The sequence below is a fragment of the Leptonychotes weddellii genome, chromosome 6, assembly GCF_054177405.1.
Source record: "Leptonychotes weddellii isolate Sample4059 chromosome 6, ASM5417740v2, whole genome shotgun sequence".
Classification (NCBI taxonomy): Eukaryota; Metazoa; Chordata; class Mammalia; order Carnivora; family Phocidae; genus Leptonychotes; species Leptonychotes weddellii.
Window position 1 is genome coordinate 28,437,393 of NC_138374.1, and position 24,280 is coordinate 28,461,672.

The 24,280-nt window shown below is 48.0% G+C and overlaps 1 protein-coding gene across 5 annotated transcripts in view; it reads left to right on the forward strand.

Annotated features, from left to right (window-relative positions):
- Nucleotides 1–24,280, forward strand: part of PIK3AP1 (phosphoinositide-3-kinase adaptor protein 1) — a 115,764-nt gene that overhangs the window by 81,256 nt on the left and 10,228 nt on the right. For all 5 annotated transcript variants that reach the window (XM_081823712.1, XM_081823711.1, XM_081823710.1 and 2 more), the window contains 7 exons: nt 1,229–1,426; nt 4,126–4,191; nt 6,011–6,216; nt 9,545–9,617; nt 16,936–17,091; nt 21,967–22,037; nt 23,421–23,539. In XM_081823712.1, the coding sequence (XP_081679838.1) occupies nt 1,229–1,426; nt 4,126–4,191; nt 6,011–6,216; nt 9,545–9,617; nt 16,936–17,091; nt 21,967–22,037; nt 23,421–23,539 (889 nt within the window). The remainder of the gene's footprint in view (nt 1–1,228; nt 1,427–4,125; nt 4,192–6,010; nt 6,217–9,544; nt 9,618–16,935; nt 17,092–21,966; nt 22,038–23,420; nt 23,540–24,280) is intronic.

Below are 24,280 nucleotides of genomic sequence, written 5' to 3' on the forward strand. Positions count from 1 at the left end.
TCAGTCTTCTGGACCAGGACACAGGGAAGCCAAGAGCGGTCTCCCCACAGCTCAGAAAAGATGCAACTAAGAGACTTCCAATAAATCACTGGATTGGAAATCCCATAGGAAGAAGGACCAAGCTTTATTCATTCCTGTATCTCAAACAGGCATTTAATAAAGATACGTTGAATGCGTCGTGCTGGGGATAAGAAGGAAGTGAGCGGAGAACACCTACTATGTGTAGGCCAAGCTGGGTGCCATTCCTGTACCGTCTCATTTTGTCCTCACGGTACTCCTGTGAGTAGGGCTCAGAGGGAAATCAGGCTCAGAGAGGTTATATGATGTGCCCGAGGTCACCACAGCTCATGCGTATGAAGGGCAATGGCATACAGTCGGGTCTGCTGAGATTCTCAAAGCCAAGGGGACACTACACTCGGGTCCCAGCACAGATCACCAGAAAGGGGGCAGGGAAAACCTTATGGCTGTGGGACCCCAGGGACAGAGGGGGAGCGGCAAGCTTCTGTCCTAAATCTTTCTGGTTGATGGAGGGCAGAGTGGGGGCAAAGGTTGCAAAAAAAGCAGTAGAGCATGGAGGTTGAGACAAGTTCTAGAGCCAGCTTTCCTGGATGCCAGTCTGGCTCTACGTAACTTTGGGCAAGTTATTTAATTCCCCAAGGCCCCAGTTTCTTCATTTGCAAAATGAGAATAATGATTGTAGTTATTCCACAGTGTTGTTATACAGTCAAAGGGGGTAACGTGGGTAATATACTTGGGATAGCAGTTCATACAGAGGAGGTCCACAGCAAGGATTTGCTGTGGTCATTTTGATGGGGAGGATGAGGATGCTGGAGCCATTGGTGGGGAGGACTCCTGGCCACCCTCATGCTGCTGCCCGGGCACCGGGGCAGTGGTTCCAAGTGTCCTTCAGCTTTGGAGGCTATGCTCTCTTTTTTCTAGTCCCAATGGGATGAATAACTGAATCCTAGCAATTAAATTAAGATGATAGAGCCTAATGCTCACTCCCTTTTGCTGCATTGATGGGTGGCAAATTAAGGTGATATCAGCGTTTTATCAGTTGCTTCGAGTGGGGTTCTCAGTAAATCATACAGGAAATGATATAGGGGAAGGTCTTTGCCAAAGGGCAGTACTGGACAAATAAGTTATGGTCACTCTCTCTGTTCTTATGACTGTCAATCACCCAGTTTGTTTGGTCACTACTTTCTGGCGCCTTTCTCTGTGTTTCTAGGTAACAGCATGGGAATGGCCAGTTTGGAGAGGGAGCTACACCATGGTGGTCAGGAAGAAGATGTGTATCACATGGTGGATGACGATGAGGCCTTTAATGTGGACCTGGCCAACAGACCCCCTGTCCCGGTGCCCAGGCCAGAGGCCAGTGCTCCTGGCACTCACCACCTGCCTGACAATGAGCCATACATTTCTAAAGGCAAGTGTGGCAGGGAATGATGCTCAGTGGGGTGTTCGGGGCTCCTCAGCAGGAATTCCCTAGATCCCCTTAACTTCTGAACCGTTGCTCAGAGACTGTCCCCTTCTGAATGGTCTCTAACCAGCCCCAGGAGATGGGGTTAGAGCTCGGGGCAGATTTTGGAGCTGGCTCACGGGCCATGATCACATTCAGTTCAGGCTTTCCTGGATGCATTCATGTGCAATATAAAGACTTACCTCTACTCCAAATGGCAAGCACCCTGGTAAATTTTTATTTCCTGAAATATTATTATTATTAATTTTTAATGGCTAACATTTGTTGAAACCTACCAAGAGTACTCTATCTGGAACATGTCATTTAGTCTTTACAATAACGTATTAGGTAAGGGCTGTTATCGTCCCCATTGTACAGATGAGGAAAACAGAGACTTACAGAGGTCACTATTACCGGGATTTGAACTCAGGGCATCCGACTCCAGAGTCCCGGCTTTCAGCCACTGTGCTAGGCTGTCTATCTACCTACACTGATACAAATTGGTGAGAGCTGGGTTTGACTTCTTCATAGTGGTCCCTGGGATATCAGTTAGATGCTGATGCATTTTCAGTTTTGCTGTCTTTTAGGGCTTGATTGTATTGATAGGATTCCAAATACTGTAAGAGCTAAGAATTGTCAGAACTGTGCACCTGACCCCCATCCCGTTTTTAATAGCATAAGAAGGTTGTGGAAGGTGTGACAAAAGGCGATCACAAATTGGGGAAGGTAGCCCTCAACCAGAGCCCCAGGTACAGGGTTACCAGGTACATGTGAATTTCAGACAAACAGCAAATAATTTCTTTCTCAAATATTGCATCCTTTTTTTTTTTTTTTTTTTGTTCAGTTTTGGTTTTGGTTTGTTAAACCTGGCAAATCCTACACTGAGTAGGAATACAGCCAACGGACATTATGGATAGCCAGTACTCTCCGTGCTTGTGGTTTGCCATTCCCCTGGGCAACATCTCCTTCGGCGTGTGTAGCAGACACTATTGGTGCCCTGCCCATATCCCCCAGCTCTGTATATTTCTGTGCCCACTGGCTGCACCCTGCCTGTCAGGACCCGTGTTTCTTAGTCTGACCACTTTCTCTGGCAGCCGGAGCCTCCTCTGACCTTTTGCGAGGCAGGCTGGAAGAGTTGGGGGGTTAGCACCCCTGAGCCCCAGCAACCAGTGATGGATGGGCTGGTGTGGCTGAGCACCCCTGCCCTTCTGCTGGGAGAACTCCAAGCTGTGTGTTCTGCATTGCTTTCCAGAGCTCCCCAGCTTGCCCACCCCAGTAACTTACTGGATACCCACCCTGTATGGCTTTATCCACTTCCTTGTCTCACCTCCATCACTACCCACATTGACTCCGTGCACCTGGATCCTTGTCCCCAGGGCTGCTTCTAAGGCAACCCAAATGAAGAAGCATGTGAATATATATTGATAATTCCTAAATGGCAGGAGGGAAGGAGAGAGCGTTAGTGTTATGGCTCACTGTGGGGAGCTAGGACAGGGGCACGGGTGATTCCTAAAGATCCCCAAAGGACTTGGGTAGGCAACTGGGGAAGCAAAGAAAAGAGAGGCAGGGGATGACAAAAAGGGCAGTGGTCTGGAGGCCAGAGGCCCTGGGTTCATGTCCCAGCCTTTGCATTTCCCAGCCTGGGACATGAGGTCAGTCATTTCACTCTCTTTAGCTTTCCTTTCCTCATCTGTAAAATGGGTCTCATAATGATACACATATACATCAATGCATGTATCATAATAATACCTAATATACTCTGCAGAGCCTGATAGTGAGGGTCAGGTGGGAGAATACATTTATAAACTGTAGCGCACCGTGCAGATTATCAGTCGTGTTAACCAGCGTGCCCAAGTACTGCTGCGCTCTTGGCATCCACCTCAAGTTTTTGCTAATGTTGACTACTTCTTTGTGCCAGGCACCGTTCTAAGCACTTTCCATATATTAACTCATGTAATCATCACAACAACCCAGGGAGGGAGGTACTATTATCATCATCATTCTATAGATAAGAAAACTGAGGCAGAGACAGGCCAAGCCTCTTGTCCAAGATCATGTGGCTCCTAAGTGGCCAAGGCAGGATTTGAATCTGGGGAGTATTCTCCAGAGCCCAGGGAACCTTCATCACTATGCGTTCTTACCACCAAGTAAGCATCTGTCACTTCTCCGTTTTTCCTGTTAGCTTTGCTGGGTCCGTTGCTCACGACTGACTTCATCTAAGTCCCTTTGGAGCTGTGCACGCATTTTATCTGCCCCATTGCTCTGAGTTCTGTCTATGGCACCTGTTGACGTGTTGAGTGGACTTCCTTTTATTGTCCAGCTTCGAGGTGTTCGGGGATTCCAGAGCCCAGCTCACGTCCTTGTTCACATTACCCTTTCCTTTAATGATCCATCGTGTTCTCTGGCTGGCTTTGTCTTTCTGGCGTTGAGACCTTTTCTGTTTGGGCTGTCTTCATCCCATAATCCCCTGAGCTTTGGCACCCTCATTGCCTCCTCCTGGAGTTGTGACTTACAGAACTGCATATAGTGGTCCAAAATGTGATCCATCATTTCTGTTTTTGTATAAGATTTTGGTAATTTTTCCAGTAAATATCTAAAATATTATAAAACCCTTTGGAAAAAGAAATCTGATTTGGCTTTTACCTAGAATATTCTTTATCTCATAGTTTTTGCAGAAAAAAGTCAAGAGCGGCCTGGGAATTTTTATGTTTCCTCAGAGAGCATCAGGAAAGGTAAGCTCCATGTGCTCAGCTTCCTTTTGTATGACCTGAACTTCCGGGTGGTAGAAGTGTTCTTGTTTCAGTGATTTGCAGGTGTAATGTCTCCTTAGCATTGAAACACAGAGAGGCCCAGGGGACCCCTTAGGTGGTGCTGTACTGATGGTAAGGGGAGAGGGGAAGAGATTGGGGCTCCCTAGAATAGTGTACGAATTGATCATACCGAGAACACGAACACGCCAGAACGTGTCTGCGACAGCACACAAAACAGTGTCAATAGTGAGATTGGTGCCAACAGGATGAAAGTGGGTAGCCTGGCACCCAGGCTTTACCTAAAGATGCAGTCCTACCATGCTATTTACTTACCCTATCTACTAGCTAAATGACACTTTCGTTCAGCTTTTATTTAAGAGACATTTTGCTTGCATTTGAGTAACATTTTTCTTCCTTTTTTTTCCTCCTCAAAAGACTTTTTGAGGAAGTATGAGGAGATAAGCACTCCTTTTTTCTTGATTAACTTCCTTGTGCTAAAGAGAGACATTCAGTGTTATCCCATCGATGATTCTTTTGAAAAGGAGACATGACACCATCTAAGCTTTGGAAGGCATCCCAAGGACTTATGTAGTAGGAGAGTGGAATTGATTGGCATATGCATTTTGTTTTCTCCCCACATCCCGTCTTCCAGCACAATTAAAGACAGCCTTGAAGAAGGCAAATCTGGGAGAAAGATTTGTGGGTGTGTATAGACAGATCTGAGTGAATGGTTGGGAAGAATGACAAATGAACTTTGAAGTCATCTCTCTTTTTTCTTCTTGCTCTCTCCCTGAATCACAATGCCCATGGGGGTCCTGCTAGAGAAATTTAGAATCAGAGATAGCCGTACATGAAATGAGCAATAAAATGTCAGGTTGTCCTCACAAGCCCCAATGGCCCCATCACATCTGCAAGGAACTCATTCTCCACAGAACTTAGTGGAGTCACAGCCTGGAGAAAGAGAGGGGTTGCCTTCATATTTCCTGAGAATCTCCAAAACCGAGAACCATGAATTTGTCAGGTGGAGGAGAGGTTGGCAGAGGAACAACCCAAGGAGAGCCACTTGGGACCCAGCACCTAATCTGTGCCTGGTGACATTGGAGCTAGATCATGGTTCCATTGACATTCTAGTCTTTTGGACATTTCATGCCCATGGGTCCACAGTCATGGTGCCCATGCAGCTTGGAGGCAGGGAGGACAGTAAAGGGCTGGAGTGTGTTGGGAAAAGCATCCTGCCTAGAATTTCCTGAATATTCTTTCCTGGGAGTGGATTTTAGTCTAAAGCAGTGGTTCTCAACTGGAGGTGATTTCTCATTTCCCTGCACTGCCTCCCAAAGATGCTTGCAATGTCTGGGATGTTTTTGGTTGTCACAGCTGAGGCAGGGGATGCTAGTGGGTAGAGGCCAGGGATGAGGCTACAAATCCTACAGCATACAAGATGGCCCCCCAACAACAAAGAACTCTCCAGTCCAAGATGTCAATAATGTCTAAGTGGAGAAATGCTAGTCTAATGGCTTCCCAATCATTCAGGTTTGGGGGATTCTGTTGACTTGCCCAGTGGATCCTGTTCTTACCTCCTAAAATGCTGTGGCCTTGTCTACTTTAGTGTAACAGGCTTTGAAATTATTAGCTGCTTCCCCTTCTCTGATTCAATGTCATATGCCCCCCTTCTTCATTCCACACGTAATTGTTCTTTTGAGACCCGTCCTCTTGAGCTCGTGACCGACCTCGTTAACCCCACTCGTCTGCCTGCCCTCCCCAGTCAGGGAGCTGTCATCCTGAGTTTTGCCATCCTTTCCAGAGCCTCTCGTCCGACCGTGGAGGGACAGGCCCCAGTCGAGTGTATATGACCCTTTTGCTGGGATGAAAACGCCAGGCCAGCGGCAGCTGATCACGCTCCAGGAGCAGGTGAAGCTGGGCATCGTCAACGTGGATGAGGCTGTGCTCCACTTCAAAGAGTGGCAGCTCAACCAGAAGAAGCGGTCGGAGTCCTTCCGCTTCCAGCAGGTAACGGGCTCTGTCTGGTTTGTTTCAGGTCCGTTTCTCCACCGGGCAGAAGGGAGGGAGGGGTCCGCACTGTCTTGTGTGCTGCCCTAACGGAGCACCTGTGGCCAGGCCCATGACTGGTGTTCTGAGTGTCATTGCGGATCATTGCATGTGTATGTCTGTCCCCCGTCGTCTGTACCCACACGACCCCGGGGCTGAGAGCTGGATGGCTTTGCTGGTTGTCGTGAGGCTAGAGATCAGGAACAAAGACTCACCTGTCAACCCTAATTTTTCAGCTGCCGCTTCCCTCTGCACGTGGCCCTATACGTTGGCTTTCTGGCTTTTTTTCTTTTCAGAGCCCTTCTCTCTACTCGTAGTGCCAACACTCCCACAGAACTATCACACCTTTGAACTCAGAGAACTTGGACAGTTCCCAAGAAATAGGATTAAGACAACAAAACAAGTCACAGACCTAAAACCACCCAAGTCAGAGCACACTCACACGCAAACTGTATTTCTGTAGGCACGTATACAAAGGCAGAGGCAGAGGTCAGGAGAGGCTACCCCATGGCCATCCCAAGGGTGACCACTCAGGAGACTGGGATTGGAGGACAAGGCTCCTAGAGGAGACTCCTGTTTTGTTTTGTTTTTTAAAGATTTTTATTTATTTATTTATTTGAGAGAGGTCGAGAGAGAGAACGAGAAGAGGGAGCAGCAGAGGGAGAGGGAGAAGCAGACTCCCCCGCTGAGCAGGGAGCCCGACGTAGGGCTCGATCCAAGGATCCTAAGGTCATGACCTGAGCTGAAGGTAGACATTTAACCGACTGAGCCACCCAGGCGCCCAAGACTCCTGTTATTTTTGTAAGAATCTATATAACTCCATACGTGTACTCCGTGCATAATTTAAAGCAATCCAGAGAACTCAAACTTGACCTTAGGGAGTATATTCACGGTCCAACTCCTTCATATTAAAAAGAGGAAGCTGTGCCTAGGGTGTTAGGAGACGTCTCATGTCCGAGACCACTTACCCACTAAGTGGAGAGCAAGGCAAGACCAGAATGGTTGCTTTTTCTCTCCACCTCCCCATGGTGTGTCTTCTAATCTCTGTCCTCAGAAGTCCTGACACACCTGCCGTTGGGGGGAGGGGCAGTGGGAGCAGCACCCACCTACTGCTGAGATTGGAGTCCTGTCTCAGAGTGGTGACGAGTGGGGAAGTAAGTCATCGAGCAGCATTTGTCCAGCTGTGCCAGCAGTCTACTGACAATGCTCAGTGTTGAATGGACCTAATCTCTTCTGCTGCTCCCAGCGTGCATGCAAGAGAAGTACCACTGTTCCCATTTTACAGACTACTGAGGCTCGGAGAGGTAGAGAGTCAGGATTCAGAGGAGCCCTTTCTCACGCCAGAGTCTGTGCTCCCTTCGCTACACTTTCTGCCTTCTTAGTGCTCCCTGCAAGAAGGTCCCCTGCTCTGCTGGCCCGCCTCCCTCCTCCCGGGACAGCCTGGCCCTGGGCAAACAACAGTGTTCTTTCTCCTGGCCAGGTCACGTGCCAATGTTTCGCAGTCATTAAGAGCAGGCTCTGGGGCCAGGCAGCCCGAGTTACATACTTGTTCGGTCACGTGGGGCTGAATGACCTCGGCCTCTCTCTACCTCTGTTTCCCACCTCAAATGTGAAGGGTGAACACTGGACAGTGTAAACCATGTAAAGGACTCGGCATGCCCGGCACCCAGTAAACGCCTAACAAATGTTAGCGCTCTGTCTCCATCTGTATCCAAGAGGCTTCTCCTGGTCCCACGAACTTGCCCAGAACTCCTGGGTGTGGCAGACAATAGGGGCTCATATTTGACATGGCAGGCAATCCTAGCCCATGGGAGCTGACACTACTCTGTGCCCCAAGAGCCTCTTGGTATTTCTAGAGCCTCTTGGTATTTCTAGAGCATCCCCCATCCAGGGACTGGTGGGTGTGAAGACCGTTCCGCGGGCTGCCCCTTTCCTCCATGCCTCTGTCCACTTCTCTGTCTCCTTCACTTCCCCTCCCGTGAGTAGGCACCACCCAGGGTCCCTTCAGGTCCTTCTTGAGTCCGTGTTCCCTTTCCAGTCCCACCTTTGCAGCCACCAGCTGGGTGTGTCCTGCTGAGGTGTCCACGCCTCGCAGCATGTCCAGCAACAAACTACCTTGAGGCTGCTTCCCTTTCCTGGCTCTCTATTTCTGTTTACCACACTGTCACCTTCCAGACACTTCCAGAGACTTTCCATCCCTTGGGCTCTTCTCCCTCAGTCCCCCATATCCAGCCAGCTGCATGTCTTGCCTGGTTCCACTCTGTGATTCTTCCTCTTGCATCTGCTCCTTCCTTTCCATTCCCCCAGGGCCAGCTTCTGTCACCGTCATGTGCCTGCCACATAGTGTCTAGGTGGATCTCCTTGCTGCTCACTCCTCCCGCCTCCAGTCTGTCAGACCTTAAAGCTGTGCCCAGCCCACGCCTTCCAGTGTTTCCTGCTGCTTCCTGGACAAGCTCAGTCTCCGCTATAGTCACAGCCCAAACACCCCTCCTAGTCTGACCTCCGTGGCTCCGTCAGGGGACCCTTCTGGATGTCTAGACGTTAGTCCTTGGGGCATTTTCTCTCGGATTTCAGACACCTTGAGGTAGTTGTTACTGACTAAAATAGCAAAAAATTTCGGCCCTCACATGTCTATTCAACATTTGTTTAATGACTGATAGACCCGACTGCAGGCTTTCAGAAAGCTGTAAGGCCTCGTGTCTTGCCCTTTGAGAGTGCACAGTCTCTCTGAAGAGACAACACACACACCCCCAAAGCCACGCACATGCACAAATGCACTGGGCCCGGCGGCATAGCTCAGCGCCAGGTGGAGCAGACTGCACAACCGGAGCAGTCTGGAGAGGTTTAAGGCAGAAGGTGGACCTTGACTGAGACCTGGAACAGACTCATGGGGAGGAATCCTCCCCCTCATGGTCAGAGGAATGGCATGAAAACCCAGTCTCGGGCAGATATGTGCCTGGAGCGTTTGCGAACACGTACAGGACTGGCTTGGCTAAAGGAGCCTACAAGGAGGAGGGCAGGGGGTTATAAGGCTAGGAAGGAGCTGGGAACTAGAGGGGAGGGGAGACGCTTTGTTGTAGGAAAGGGGTCTTCTCTTCAGGCACAACTTCTAAGAGTACTTGAATTTCTCTGGGGCTGATTACAAATGCACTCAGCCTCATTTGCATGTTGGAGATGTTATTGCAATGGGATGTATCTTGCAAACAGCATAAAATCTGAAAGAAACTTTTAATGCCTGGAGGGTATATTTCTTGTATATACTTTTAAAATGAACTAAATTTTTTTCCAGGAAAATCTTAAACGGCTAAGGGACAGCATCACCCGAAGACAGAGAGAGAAGCAAAAATCAGGAAAGCAGGCAGGTATGTAGCTTTTGGGGGTGCTGCATTGTGGGGGGCTGCTATGATCCATTGTCCCTAACTCTCCTTTCTGCTGTCGCCTCAGTGGGCAGAGTGCGTGCCTGTTACCCTGTTTACAGATCTGGGAACCCACTGTACTGTGAGGTTCTTTTGGGCAATGGCTTTGTTTTGTTTGTTTGTTTGTTTGTTTGTTTTTTTGAGAGAAAGAGAGCATGCGGGGCGTGGGAGGACAGAGAGAGAGAGGGAGAGAGAATCCTAAGCAGGCTCCACGCTCAGTGCAGAGCCCTGTGCAGAGCTCCAGCCCACAACCCTGAGATCATGACCTGAGCCGAAACCAAGAGTCAGGCACTTACCTGACTGAGCCACCCAGGAGCCCCTGTCTTGTTTATTCTTTATCTCTAGTACCGGGCACATAGGACACGTCAGCAAGTGAATGAATGGATTCACCTCTGCATTTCCCATCCTTTCACTCAAAGAGGATGATAAGATTTTTTCCCCAGGCACCTGAGTCTCCCCTTGGCATTTAGGAAGACATGTTTTTTGAGCAGAGACAGGAGAAAACTCATGCACATAGTATCTGTTTCCGACTGAAGCAGAGAATGGCATCATTGGTGTCCATACCACACAGTGCTTCGGAAGCCAGGACTCAGGTGTAGCAGGGCTCCAGCCATGTGGAGTAGGGGTCCAAAGCAGGGCCATATATTCCAACTGTGTACAACCAGGCCTCTCGGCACCCCTAGCCCTGAGCAGTGATGGGCATTTGCCAACATTGCATATTTCCACCAAGAGCCTCCGGCATGGTGGGTCTCTATGATTTATTTTGGCCAGCTTATACCAAGTAGAGCTGGCAATAAAAGGCTTTCAGAAGCTCTCGGATCTTGAGTAGAGCCCCATTAAATGAAGGACTAAGTTTGTGTATAACTTCCATAGTCTGTCTTCAGCTGCCATCAATAGCCTGACTTCTCATGACCCTGGCCAGGCAGGTGACACCCCAGACTTTAAAAATGACATCTTCCTTCCACAGGCCCCTTGCTCATGCCTTTTCTTTCTCACCTGTATGAAAACTCCTGGGCTGGAAGACCCAGCCCGGCAGCCCCTGCTCGGCAAGGCCTTGCTGGGCCACTGCATTCCTTCCCCACTTGAGCACTTATAGGACCTACTGTCCCTTCCATCCGGCACTTCTTTTTTGTGCCTCTGATTGCTATTACTTCATTCCTGTATTCAAACTATCAATTCCCAGAGGTTCTGCCTCCAAAATGCATCTTAAATCTGATTATTTCTGACTGTTTCCCCTGCCACAGCTGCAGGCAGGCCACCATCATCTCTTCCTGGATGAATGAGGAGTCTCTTCAGTTGTCTCCCCGTGTCCACTCTCACTTGTCTACAGTTAATCCTCCAAACTGCAGCCAATGACCTTTTAAAAATAAAAAATCAGATCATGCCAGTCCCTTGCTCAAAACCCTCCAGGGGCTCTGGTCCCACCCAGAGTAAAATCACACTCCTCATTGTGGCCTGAGAGGCCCTACGTGGTCTCACCCCTCAGCTCACCTCCACTTTCCCCTTCAACCCTGTGCGCTAGTCCCAAAGGACTCCTTTATTGTTCCTCTAACAAGTCAAGAGCAGCCCTCCCCCAGGCCTTTGTCCCCCCTCCACTTTTCCCATGTCTTCACTGACTGGCTCTTTCCTCCTTCAAAGTTTGGCTGTAAGTTCTCCTCAGAGAGGCCTTCTCCACATTCTCTCCAGAGTGATCCTTCGCAACTCATTGTGCCTTTGCTCACATTGTTTTCACATATCACAGACTGGAATTATCTTATGTGCCTACTCTCATGGTTGTTTTCTGGCCCATCTCCCCACCGCCACCTGCCGTAAGCTCCATGAGGGCAAGAGCTTGTCTGTTCTGTGCTCTGCTGAATCCCCAGCGTGTAGGACAGTACATTGATTGGGCTCAAGGAATCTCTGTTGGAATAAAATGTTTGGTAACACCATTCATTCATTCCACAAACACTTAACTGAGCGCCAGGTTCTCTGCCAGACATAGAGACCCGTAAGGCATGATCTTCACCATTGGGTAGTGTATGAGTTAGTCTGTTACTTGTGTAGGTCTGATTTTCCCAGCTAAAGTCTGCCCCACAATGCTTAACACAGTATTTTGCATATGGTACTAGCCTACTGAATATTAATGATTTTGACAGTTTGGGAAAAGGTGCATACAGAGGTTATAACCATGGCAGAAGGTCAGAGAGGTCATCCTAAGATGTCTGCTTGGGTGACTAGATCTTCAATGTATGCTTCCACCACCCAAGCTCACACGTGTTTGCCCTCCTGGCTGAAGGCAAAAAATCTGGTTCAAGATCTGCATAGTCATCTTAGGGTCTGACAATAGGTTCTAGGTGGGAAAAGGGACGAGGTGCCTTTTAAAACTAGAGCACATGAACCCAAAGATAGAAGCCTTGATTAAATGAAACATTTCACGCTTTGACACATAGGCAGCCTCAAAAAAGCTGTGATTTGGTGGTGCATGAGTGTTTGAAGGCCAGAGAGTTGTAGTGTTGGAGTTATGAGTGCTGGGCAGCCAGGGCTCCAGAACTGAGCCCACTGGGTGTCATCACACCTTTACCCCCCAACCGGTGGAGATATTGAAGCAAGACACACACATGTGCTGAGGAGTAAAGGGTACAGGCGTGGGCCCTGGGGCCATCAGGGTTGGGGTCAAGTTCCTAGCCACTGCTCACCCCTAACCATGGGCGAGATAAGTCCCCCAACTGAGCCTCGGTCCTCATCTGCGAAGGGGCACAAATAAAAGTGCCTCCCCCACTAGGGTTTCTGTGAGGATTGAACAAGTTAGGGGATAGCTGGGGTCTCGCACAGTGCCTGGCACATGGAAGCACTGTTGTACAGACCACCCACCCGTCCGGCAGCTGGTGTCCTCTCAGGCAGGGCCTCCCAGGGTGCGTGCGCTGGGCTGGGACTCGCCATCCAGGGTCCAGCCCTGGAATCCTGGGTTTTGGAACATTATACAAAGTTCAGCCAAAGCTCATCAGGCTCTGAATAAGCGATACCCACCAGTGTCTCTTCACTAGAATGGTCAAGGTCTACATTTTTTCAAAGGAACATGGTTAAATGCCCTTGCTTCCCTTCCCCTCTACTCTTCAAGAAGACCCTCTGACTAGGTTTTATGGGGAGGTGTTAAGTATTTTTACTTTTTACATTAGGGGTTTTAATTAATGTCATAACTATTAGAAGATTAAACCATATCTAATTTGACACTAAACAAGAACAACTGGGGACCACATGCAATCCACCATAGAGAGAATGTTCTACCCATCAGCACCAAGAGTTTCCTTTCATTTTCTTTTTTTTTTAAGGTTTATTTGAGAGAGAGAGAGAGCACAGTAGGGAGAGGCAAAGGGAACGGGGGAGAGAGTTCCAAGCAGACTCCGTGCTCAGTGCAAAGCCCAATGCGGGGCTCGATCTCACAACCCTGAGATCAGGCCCTGAGCTGAAACCATGAGTCAGATGCCTAACTGACTGCCCCACTCAGACGCCCCTTGTTTTTGTTTTTTATTGTGGTAAAATACCCATAACATAAAATTTATCATTGGGCCTAAAAGTACAATTCAGTGGCGTTAAATACATCCACAATATCAGGCAACCATTACCGTGATCCATTTCTAGAACTTTTTCTTCCCCGACAAGGATTTGAGAGCAAATGGTAGGATATGATCCCAGGGAACACAGGGGGAGTGGGGAAGTGAGAGAGGGAAACAGAGGTGGCCAGCAAGGTGCAGTTACCACTGTGAAGACTGGAGCTTCTTGTCCCTGGAGACTCTGGGAGTCAATGGACAGCACCATGGAAGGGGCCAGGGAGCTGGGGCATTTCTTCACCAGCTCCCGTGTCTGCGGGAAGCCTGCTTGGGAGTGGGGGGTGCTTGTCATCTAGTTACCAGAGAAAGCTTCAGGCAGTTTGGAAGTTGAACCATATACTACATGGTGAGGCCCAAGGGCATCAGATCCCCTGCCAAAGAGTGGGCATCATTTATGGTTGGCTAAATATGGCATATTATTTAACTCCATAAAACTCGATTATGTATTTAGTGGCATACTAACTTGTAATGGGCTATTTCACACCGAGTAGCCTCAGTGCTGCTTATGTGTGCTTGTGGGAGTAAAGGGTAGGCACTGGGGGTGGGGTAGGGGAAAGTGGGGGAAGAGATTAGGATTGTGACAGGTTTAGGGCAACCTACTCTGCTTTGACCATTGCAGCTCCTTTAAAAAAAAAATCTTTTTTCCACATTGAGCTTCTGTTTTCACCAGACGAAAGAATTCTGCTTCCCTGGGCACCTGGGTGGCTCAGTTGGTTAAGCGTCTGCCCTCGGCTCAGCTCATGATCCCAGGGTCCTGGGGTCGAGCCCCGCATCAGGCTCCCTGCTCAGTGGGGAGTCTGCTTCTCCCTCTGCCCCTCCTCCCACTTGTTCTCTCAATCTCTCTTTCTCAAATAAATAAATACAATCTAAAAAAAAAAAAAAAGAACTCTGCTTCCTCCCCACCCCTGCCAAAAAAAAGAAAAAAGAAAAACATTTAGAAACCATTGACACAGGGTAACATCAATCTGTAGGAAAATTAGGGTTAACAAATGGCATTTCTGCTTAAAAGACCTTTTCTAGGAATGGAGCCCATTCTAAACAGAAGGGCTGACTCCGTTTATTTAGAAATCTCATTTGCCTTAGAAAAGAAAAACGACTGTTTTTCTTTAATTTAGGTTAGAACACCAATGATAATTAAAAAGTAAGAGTCTGTTCATAATAACGTGCTAGTCTTTCTTCAGCCTTGGGGGGTTGTCTTGTTCTTGCTGGGATGGTGCAGAACGTTGATGGTATAGATCAGAGGGGCTGGCGTGGCCCGTGACTTGTTGAACACCCCCAAAGAAGACAGTCCGTATTTGTGTTCTGGGTATGTCTGGGGCTCATCTGGGGCAGGACCAGGAAGAGCAGGCCGGGTGCCAGGCAGCCTGGGCTCCCATCCCTCCACTCCAGTCACTGCATCACTTTATGATCCAGGACAATCCCTTTAATCACACTGTGCCTCAGTTTCTTCCCCCATGGTTGTACCTGACTTACCAACTTCACAGGGAAGAAGTGAAGTTCAGAGGAGGTATAATGACCCATGGAGACACACTCCAGGAAAAGTACCCTGAGATATAATGCTGATTACTATTCCTGGCATTGTTTCTTTCTTCCAAGAATATCAGGATTTGGTAGACATTTAGACTGGCTCTACTTGATTTTTTGAACTTTTTTTTTTTTTAAGATTTTTTATTTATTTATTTGACAGAGAGAGACACAGTGAGAGAGGGAACACAAGCAGGGGGAGTGGGAGAGGGAGAAGCAGGCTTCCCGCTGAGCAGGGATCCCGACGCGGGGCTCGATCCCAGGACCCTGGGATTATGACCTGAGCCGAAGGCAGACGCTTAACGACTGAGCCACCCAGGCGCCCCTGATTTTTTGAACTTTTGACTCCCAATTTTTTTTTCCTATGTATTTTACTTTCCTTCCTCATAGAACCGGTTGAGGGTAAAAAATTGCCACATTGAAGTGCATTAAAGCAGATCGGAACCTCCCTTTAAGAGAGTATTGTTTAAAAAAAATACTAGGTCAAAGCTGAGGAAAAAAAATAAAAGGATGACGCCTGTTTGGGCCCCGAGCCACTCTGGGCCCACACCCATGTGCAGGTGGTTCCGGGCTCTGGTGGCTGCTGCCCTGCTCCGTCGTAACGAGGCGAGCCTGAGGGTGTGAGAAAGATCTGTGTCACACAGAGACCTAGAAAGCTGGTTTAATACTAGGACCAAACACTGCGCTTGGAACCCGTCTCTAGGGTGAGGCACGTGTGAGGTCCACGTAAACCACAGTCCAGCTTTGTAACATCCTCTGTATGGAGTGTTTCTCACAGGCTCCGTCTGCCCTGTCCTCGAACTTCCTCTTTCCTACGGTTGTAGTCTCCCCATTCGCCGTTCTTGGGCAGACTCCGGCTTTGGCACGCGGAGCCACCTCTGTCCCTGGACTCCCCGAAGCCCTGGCCATACCCATCCCGCAGCAGAGGCGAGGCACCGGAGGAAGTGGTACCATGAAGATAAGAGCACACCACCCAATTGAGCAACTGCCTTCGGCTCAGGTCATGATCCTGGAGTCCCGGGATCGAGTCCCGCATCGGGCTCCCTGCTCGGCAGGGAGTCTGCTTCTCCCTCTGACCCTCCCCCCTCTCATGCTCTCTCTCTCTCATTCTCTCTCTCAAATAAATAAATAAAAATATTTAAAAAAAAAAAAAAAAGAGCACACCACCCAAAAGTACACGGAGCTCCCACCTCTCTCTCCCAGGGGCCCTGCCCCCGGGCTTGGGAACGTTCAGGGCATCACGGGAGCCCTGTCACACGAGCTCACCTGGTGTTCACACTTTCCCGGGGGAAGAAGTGGGGTATGGGCCTCCACAGCTATTTTGTTCTGCTCAGTCCAGAACCCAGGGAGTGGAAATCTAGGGAGGACTAAAGATCAAGTCCTAGGCAGGGCTAAGCCAGTCAAGAGACCAGTTTCATGCTGTGCAGAGCGAAGGAATAATCTCTCAGCTCCAAAGCCACTGGTCAGCCTTGCAAGTCTCAAAATCTTTTATGAGGCTGATGGACCTCCTTTCATTAGCTCTCTGGGCCGTTGCTGTCATTGCAGACCATGCACCAAGCACCCATCATTTGTTGAGGGATTCAGAGGCCGTATGAGTAGTGGTTAGGAACCTGGACTCTGGAGCCTGGGTTCAAATCCCAGCTGTCCCACTTGCCAGCCATGTGCTCCTTCACTTCTCTGCAACTAGTTTCTGTTGGGGATGATGATAATAGCATTTATTTCCTGGGGGTTGGGAAGCTCACAGAACTCTGCTTGGTGCACAGGATAACCAGTTGTTAGGATCAACAGCTCTCACGGGTCCCCCTCCGGTAGGGAAGTCATCCACGTTGCACAGCTGGGGGGCGGCATAGCTGCAGGCCCCAGACCTTTCCCTGATCGTGGGCTCTCTGTCTGATGTGGAAGCATTTGTCGGGCTTTCTCATGTGCCTCTGACCTCTCCTCTGCACACAGCGATGGCCACACAGCAGTCCGTGGAGTTTCAGTGTTGAATTGGGCAGGGCTCCCTCCCCCTTCCCACGCCCTCTCCCTCCCTGCCCTTCCGTGGCAGACACCCTCCAGGTTCAGGCCTGGCAGGCAGGTGGAGAGGGAGCCGAGCAGTTTGGCGGGTCGCAGTCAGGTGCCTTCAAGCTTATCTCTGTTTCTTCTAATTCTAGACTTGGAGATCACCGTCCCGATTCGGCACTCACAGCACCTGCCCGGGAAAGTGGAGTTTGGAGTCTATGAGAGCGGCCCCAGGAAAAGCGTCTTCCCCCCAAGGACGGAGCTAAGGCGAGGAGACTGGAAAACAGATAGTACCTCCAGCACAGCAAGTGAGCAGGACGGGGGGCTTGCCTTCACATCTGCGTTCCCGCTGGTGCCATTGGGCTTTGGGACCAGTCTCTGTTGTAAGCCCAGCAGATTTTGGGGGCTCACAAACCCAGCAGGTCCAACTGGGATCTGCTGGGTTTGGGGGGTGTAAGAAATGGGGGACATTTAGCCTGTGCGGTTTATCTTTTTTCAGACGGCCAAAGATCCTTTATATCAATATCCCCTGAAGCCAGGTTGTGTAATAATTTATTACACCGTTCCTTTTGTAACTAGAAAAGCCTAGTAATAACACTAGTTAACATTTATTGAGCATTTACTATATGCTAAGCCTGTTCTATAGATTCTCCGATTTAATTCTCACAATAACTCTATGGGATAGGCACCATCACCTGTATTTACTGAGGAGGAAACTGGAGTCTTAGTGCCTTGCCCTGGGTTAAACAGCTAATAAGTGGTGGTGTCAGGATTTGAACTCGGGCAGCCTGGATCCAGGGCCCAGATTCTCAACCACTATCCTTTCCGCTTCTTCAGCCGTGGTAAGGGGAAGGAAAGGGCCAAAGTCAGACAGATTAGAAAACAATGGACTTACATTTGAGAATTCCAACTTTATGGACGAGTTGAGGATCCAGTTAGGAAATGGGGGAGACATTTTGGTTGAAAGCTTGATGGAGTCTGACTGCAATAGACAACACCTGCTGATGGACACGCAGAAGGTGGGGGCTTTGTTTCTGTATCCAGGGCGGGGCTGGCGGACCTCAGATGCACCTGCTTTACCAGCAGAATAGATCTAGTTTCCCTTCTTTCATACAGTTTAGTGTTATCAAAACAGCGAGGAGAGCAATGAAAAAGTAGGAGACTCAGGACTGAATTTCAGGACTCGTGGCTCCTTAAATGTCAGGCAGAGAACCTCCAAATGGATATGAGGACAGGAAAGTCATCTAAATGCAGGGGTTCTTAATCTTTTCTGCATCACAGACTGTTTGAGAATCTGATCTATGCTCTGGATGTGCTTCCCAGAGAAATGCATGGGCTTGTGTACATACATATACACATAGGGTTGCCTGTCTGTGGACTTAGGTCAAGAACCCCAGCACTAGTCTCCCTTCTTACTTTATAGATTGGGTATTTATAATCCAGAGCAGGAAAGAGTTTTGTGCAAGGTCACACAGCCAATGAAGCCAAGGTGGGAGCAGGCCTAGATCTTCTCTCAGATTCATGTTCCCGCCACTCGCTATTACTGGTTGAAACAGACCCAAAGCCTATCACATCACCACAGGGGATGTGGGCAGAGGAGAAAACTTCTCCTTCCATAATGGGGGTGGTAATGTGTATCCAAAACCCTCTTGAGGCAATTTAGAGAATTCTGGCAAGTTCAGAAATGGGAGAGCTTTTCCCAGTGATCCCCAGTGGCTGAGAAAGCACAAGGCAGGTGGCCCGTCTCTCAGATGTGTGGTGGAGGAGAGATGTGGTATAGATCTCAGGGTGAGGGCAGGGCATTCCGGGGCAGAGAGGAGGGGAAATTTAACAAGACAAATGGAAAGTACTCATTTCAGGTTCAGATTAATTTAAGTGATTTTATGTGTATGTTTTACTTTGAGGTGAAAAGAGAATGAAAAGCATAAACTATGCTTCTTACTTTGTGCAATGGTTTATTGCCCAGGGACAGCTAGCTCATCTGGTCAGAAAATGTTATTAAGTGTCAGACCAGTGGATTTTACTCTACTCTTTGGCTGTTGCCTGCATCCAGTCTCTGCTATACAGTTTCAGTTTTCTATTGCTGTGTAACAAACCATCCCAAAACACAGTGGCTTGAAACAACCATTTATTTATACCTGATTCTGCACTTGGGCAAGACTCAGTGGAGATGGTTCACCTCCGCACCATGTGGGTCAGTTGGGGTCACTCCTGCGCATGTCCTCAGCTATAAGCTTGGCATGGGCGGGACCATCCTAGATGGTCTGTCATCCTTCGGGCCTCTCTACATATGGCCTCTAAGTCAGTAGCCTGAACTTCTTATATGGTAACAAAATCCAGAAAGGGAACATTCCAGGAGGATAGACCCCAATGTGCAAGTGCTTATCATGCTTTCTTTACCTTGTATCACACTCACTGTTGTCATATTGAAGAGCAAGCCACATAGCTATGCCTGGAAGGAGGGATGGAAGGGACTATTCAGAGCCATGGGTCCTGGGAGGTGAAGGTCTGGGGGTCACTAATGGATCTTGGGGTTGATGAAGTGATGGTAGCTGCTGCCATCAGTCAGATGCTTCGTCTTGCAGGCCCCGTGCCAAGCATGTGTCCATGTGACCTAACCCATTCCATGCAACAATGCTGGGAGTTCTAGATCAGGAAACGGACATTGAGAGGTTGGGCCCTGGGTTACAGGCCAAGTAGGCAGAAGGTCTGCCTGGGATTCACATCCAGATCTTGCTGTGCACTTAACTATCGGCACATACTGCCTTCCAAATAGGTATAGTCCCCAGGGCAGGGAGACAGAGTGGAGCTGGCCCAGCCCTGATCTACCAACTGCTCTTTACCCACCAGGGTCACACCTTGAAGATGGCACTATTTGTATTATGGCACAGCTGTCATCTCTTGGGAACCACAGAAAAACAGATGCAGGTTAAATCTGGTCATAAGTAAGATTTTAGTTAAGAATATTAATGTTATGTTTAACGGAACACAGGTTTTATTACAGAAAGACTTTTAACCTTTTCGTAGATTGTCGGGTCCATGTTTCTTAAGGGTCATATTATATTTGGTCACTTTTTTCCCCCTCATTCATTTATCCACCAAATATTTGAAGATTGCTCTGTGTATTCTGAGCAAGACTGTACACTGGAGATACAAAGATGAAAAAGAAATGGAGCCTGTCTTCAGGGGGCTTGTAATGGAGTAGAGAAAATATAAAACTAGCATGAGTTAGATGCTTGTCTGATCTTCCTTCCTGGTGACAGAGGCCTGGAAGAGGTAGGCACTGCCCTCCTCCCCCCCGGCAAGAGGGAAGATGATGGGGGCCAGAGCCTCCTACCAACCATGCAGTCCAGAGGGGATGGGCGTAAGCAAGTCAGCCTGGGGAGGGAGAGGGTCAGGGCAGATGAACCAGGGAGCCAAGGTTCAAAGCCAAACTCTGGGGGTTAAAGATTTAGGAACACCCAGGGAAGGCACAATGGGAGCTGGTGAGTGTGAGTTTCTAGGGTCCTGGAGCCAGTGCCTGGACGGCTTTTTGCTCTCTCCCAGCGGATAACCTTCGGAAGGAGGCTGGTTCAGCGAGGGAGTGGGATGAAGAATGGTGAGTGACAGAGACTTGGCTCTACAGGACTGGGAGCCCATGGGCTGGAGGGGTTACTTCCTCTGGGGGAGTCTGGAAAGGTTTCCATAGCATTTGTCCTGAGCATTGGAGCCTGAGGTTTTTGCCTTGTGGATAGGGGTGGGATGGGGACATTCTGGCCAAGTGGACATTGTTATGTATGGGTAACTGAATACAAAGGAAAAGGGTCATGTGGTCCTTAAAAAACACTCCGAATCCCCTGGCTTATTAAGTATTTTGATACATTATTTTAAATGTAAAAATCTATCCCCAAGAAATAATCCAAAATTATAATCTTAAATTGCTCTATTTCAGCTCACATCTGAATTAATTAGGTCAAAGTTGAAATTAAGACTACTTATAAACTAATATGATGAGAAGCTGTTTTAAGAGGAAATTCAGTAAACCTAAGATCTGGTAATGCTGCTAGTGGCGACAGTGGTAAATTAAAGTCAGTTTTTTTGGCCTTAGTTGACCGACTGTTCTTCTTTTTTTTGCTCCTGGATCATCACATATTTGAGCTCGTTCTAATTCTGTGCTGTCCAGTATGGCAGCCGCTAGCCACGTGTGGCTATTTAAAATGAAGTTAATTAAAACTAAATAAAATTTAAATTTAGTTCCTTAGTTCCTGGTATGCACTAGCTACCATATTGGATAGTATACAATAGAACATTTCCAGAAAGTTCTATTGGATAGTGCTGTTCTAATAAGATAGGTAGGTGATACATTCCCAATTCAAATGCCTTGAGCACCTAAACTCACACAATCATAGTTCCTACTGTGAGCATAAATCACGCTTTGGAGTTTGTGTTTTGTATTTTGTCTGTATCAAACTGGCCGCTTATTGGGGCGCTTGGGTGGCTCAGCCGGTTAAGCGTCTGCCTTCGGCTCAGGTCGTGATCCCAGGGTCCTGGGATCGAGTCCTGCATCGGGCTCCCTGCTCGGCGGGAAGCCTGCTTCTCCCTCTCCCTCTCCCAGTGTTCCCTCTCTCACTGTCTCTCTCTCTGTCGAATAAATAAATAAAACCTTAAAAACAAAACAAAACAAAACTGGCCCCTTATTGGAAGGTGTATATATATATATATATATATGTGTGTGTGTGTGTGTGTGTGTGAGATTATATGCTTGCTATAATTTCTAAATAAGTAAAAAACTTCAACAAGATGTTTGCAGATTTTAGAAATACCACTGAATGAGTAAGAAATAGAACATCTCTGCTTCCTTGTCTGTCAAACCAGAGCACTAATATCAGATAGGGTTTTCATAGGGATTAAGTGCTGTTATGTTTTTAAAGCATGTAATGTGTGGTAAGCCCTCAGTAAACGGTGGCTATAAAGCAAAAAAAAAAAAAAAAAAAAAAGTAATAAAAAGGTGAACCATTTCATTTTATGCTGAAAGAAAAACTAAACACTAATAAAATGGTATAAGATGGCAGCATTTTGAAGATCCCATATTCACCAGCTTATGTTTTGTTTCTATCAGTAAAAATAAGTAAGTGCTAGAGTCCTGCATTTTATTTTAGCCTGAGAGAATCCACAGTCCAGCTAATTTTGTTTGTACCCTTCAGGCAGTACGAGTAACCGATCCAGCACCCGGAGCCTCCTCAGTGTGAGCAGCGGGATGGAGGGGGACAATGAGGTGAGGGCTGGGGACCCCACCCCTGTTTTTCTTGTCCGAGGGGTCATTCCACTGCAGGATATAGAAATCCAGGTGAAAGAAGCCAGACAAGAAAGGTGACATAATATAGGATTCCATTTATGTGAACTATCCAGAATAGGTAGCATCAGAGAGACAGAATACCGATTTGGTGGTTCCCAGGGGCTGGGGGGAGGGGGAAACGGGGAGTACTGTGTTTCCTTTTGGGATGATGAAATGTTTTGGGACTAGATAGAGGTGGTGGTTGTACAATATTGTGAAAGTACTAAATGCCACTGAATTGTTTACTTTAAAATGGTTAATTTTATGTTATGTGAATTTTACCTCAATAAATAGGAATGGAGGGAGGAAGGAAGGAAGGAAAGGAGGGAAGGAAGGAAGGAAGGGAGGAAGGAGAGGAAGGAAGGAAGGAAGAAAAGGAGGGAGGGAGGGAGGGAGAAATAGAAATTCACTCTGACTGGTTAAGCCAAAAGGGCATCTGTGAGAAGGAGCGGGATGACCATCAGGGAATCTGGGGGTTGAGATCACATTTTGGGGCCTGGATCAGGAGCAGTGAGAAATGGCAGAGCCAAGGCCCCTGCTCCGTGTATCCCCAGGGCCACATGCTCTTTCGTCTCTTCTTCCCTGGGCATATCTGCTTTCTTCTCTCTCTATACGCTGGCCTTTTCCGCTCCTCCACATGTATGGTGGCAAATAGGCCCCCGAGAGCCACAAGGCCTCTGAGGAGAGGGTGAGCTGCTGCCGTAGGCTGAAGCCCAATTTGGGTCAGGGTGTCTATTCTGATCCAGTGACCAGTTGCTGGGACGAGCAGGAGGGGTCACTGCCAACCCAGGAGACTCCCTGAGATCGGGTCCTCGGGGTGGGTGGGCCACCCCTCCAGTGAGCAGCTTCTACTAATTACCCACAACAGAGAACCACTCACGGTTCTGCTGTCCCAAAAAGGGACTTTGGTTTAAAAATAAAATTTCTCCAGCTCTATCTGGTTATACAGAGCAGGCTTCTCACCCTTTAATGTGCATAAGAATTACCTAGGATCTTGTTAATATGCAGGTTCTGATCAAACAAGTCTGAGGAGGAGCTTGAGAGCCAGCATTTCTCACAAGCTCTCAGGTGATGCTGATTTGATGGCCCACAGAGGGCACTCTGAGTAACAAGGACCATTAATGATAATTTGGGCTTCATTGTCTCCTCAGTGACTGTAGGCGTCAATGGAAAGCTGACCTGGTGTCGCTGGGTTTATTCTCAATTTGTGAATAACCTTAGCCAAAGCCTGAGGGGGACTGAGAGGCTTTGGGATAATGGTGTCCAGTTATGCTTGTTGTTTAATGTAACTTCCCCTTTTCTTTCTCATCTTTTTTGCTGCAGGATAATGAAGTCCCTGAGGTTACCAGAAGTCGTAGCCCAGGCCCCCCACAAGTGGAAGGAACACCCACTCTGCCCCTTGAGAGGCCCCCCAGGGTACCTCCCAGAGCTGCCTCACAGAGGTAACATTGATGCTGATAAGAAATGTTTTCCTCACTCTGTGAATTCCAGTCGGGGGATAGTAAGATTTGGGGACATCTAAGATGACCTAAGAATGAGTGCAGAGCTAACTAAAATGCCTACTTTTAATGCATTTCAATATGGACTTTTCATTAATTTGATTCTTTAAATAGCAAGTGCAATATTTCCTCAATGAAGTACTTTGGTAAACATCAACTTTTTGAGATATTTGTATGTTTGCTTAGAATTCAGCTCCCTAATAACTAATTCCCTTGGCTGTATTGTGGGGACAGTGCTTTTTGGGGACCAGAAGGTAAGAAGGAATTGGAGATGAAAATAAAGGTGGGGGGCAGCTTGGCATGGTGGGGAGCATGTTTCTAGTGCCACACTCACTATCTGGGGACAGTGTCCAGAAGTCACTTGTGAACTTGGATGAATTATTTCACTTTCATGTGACTCAATTCTTTGTCTGTAAAATGGGGATAACAATAGAACATCCTCACAGATTTGTAAGGGGGGCATCTTGGCCCATAGTAAAAGCTGAACGGAATGAGTGATTTTTCTTATCCAGGAGAAGAATGAGCATGTGGAGATTTGGAGATGGGCATTAGACAGACAAGTTCGGAGTGTTTGCTGGGCTCTGATGTCTCTCTTAATGGTACTCGGACCTCTGGTGGGAACCTTTTCAAGGTCTCATGGAGTAACAGGAAAAGTGGTCAAAGCTAGTTTCAGTGTCCGCCCAT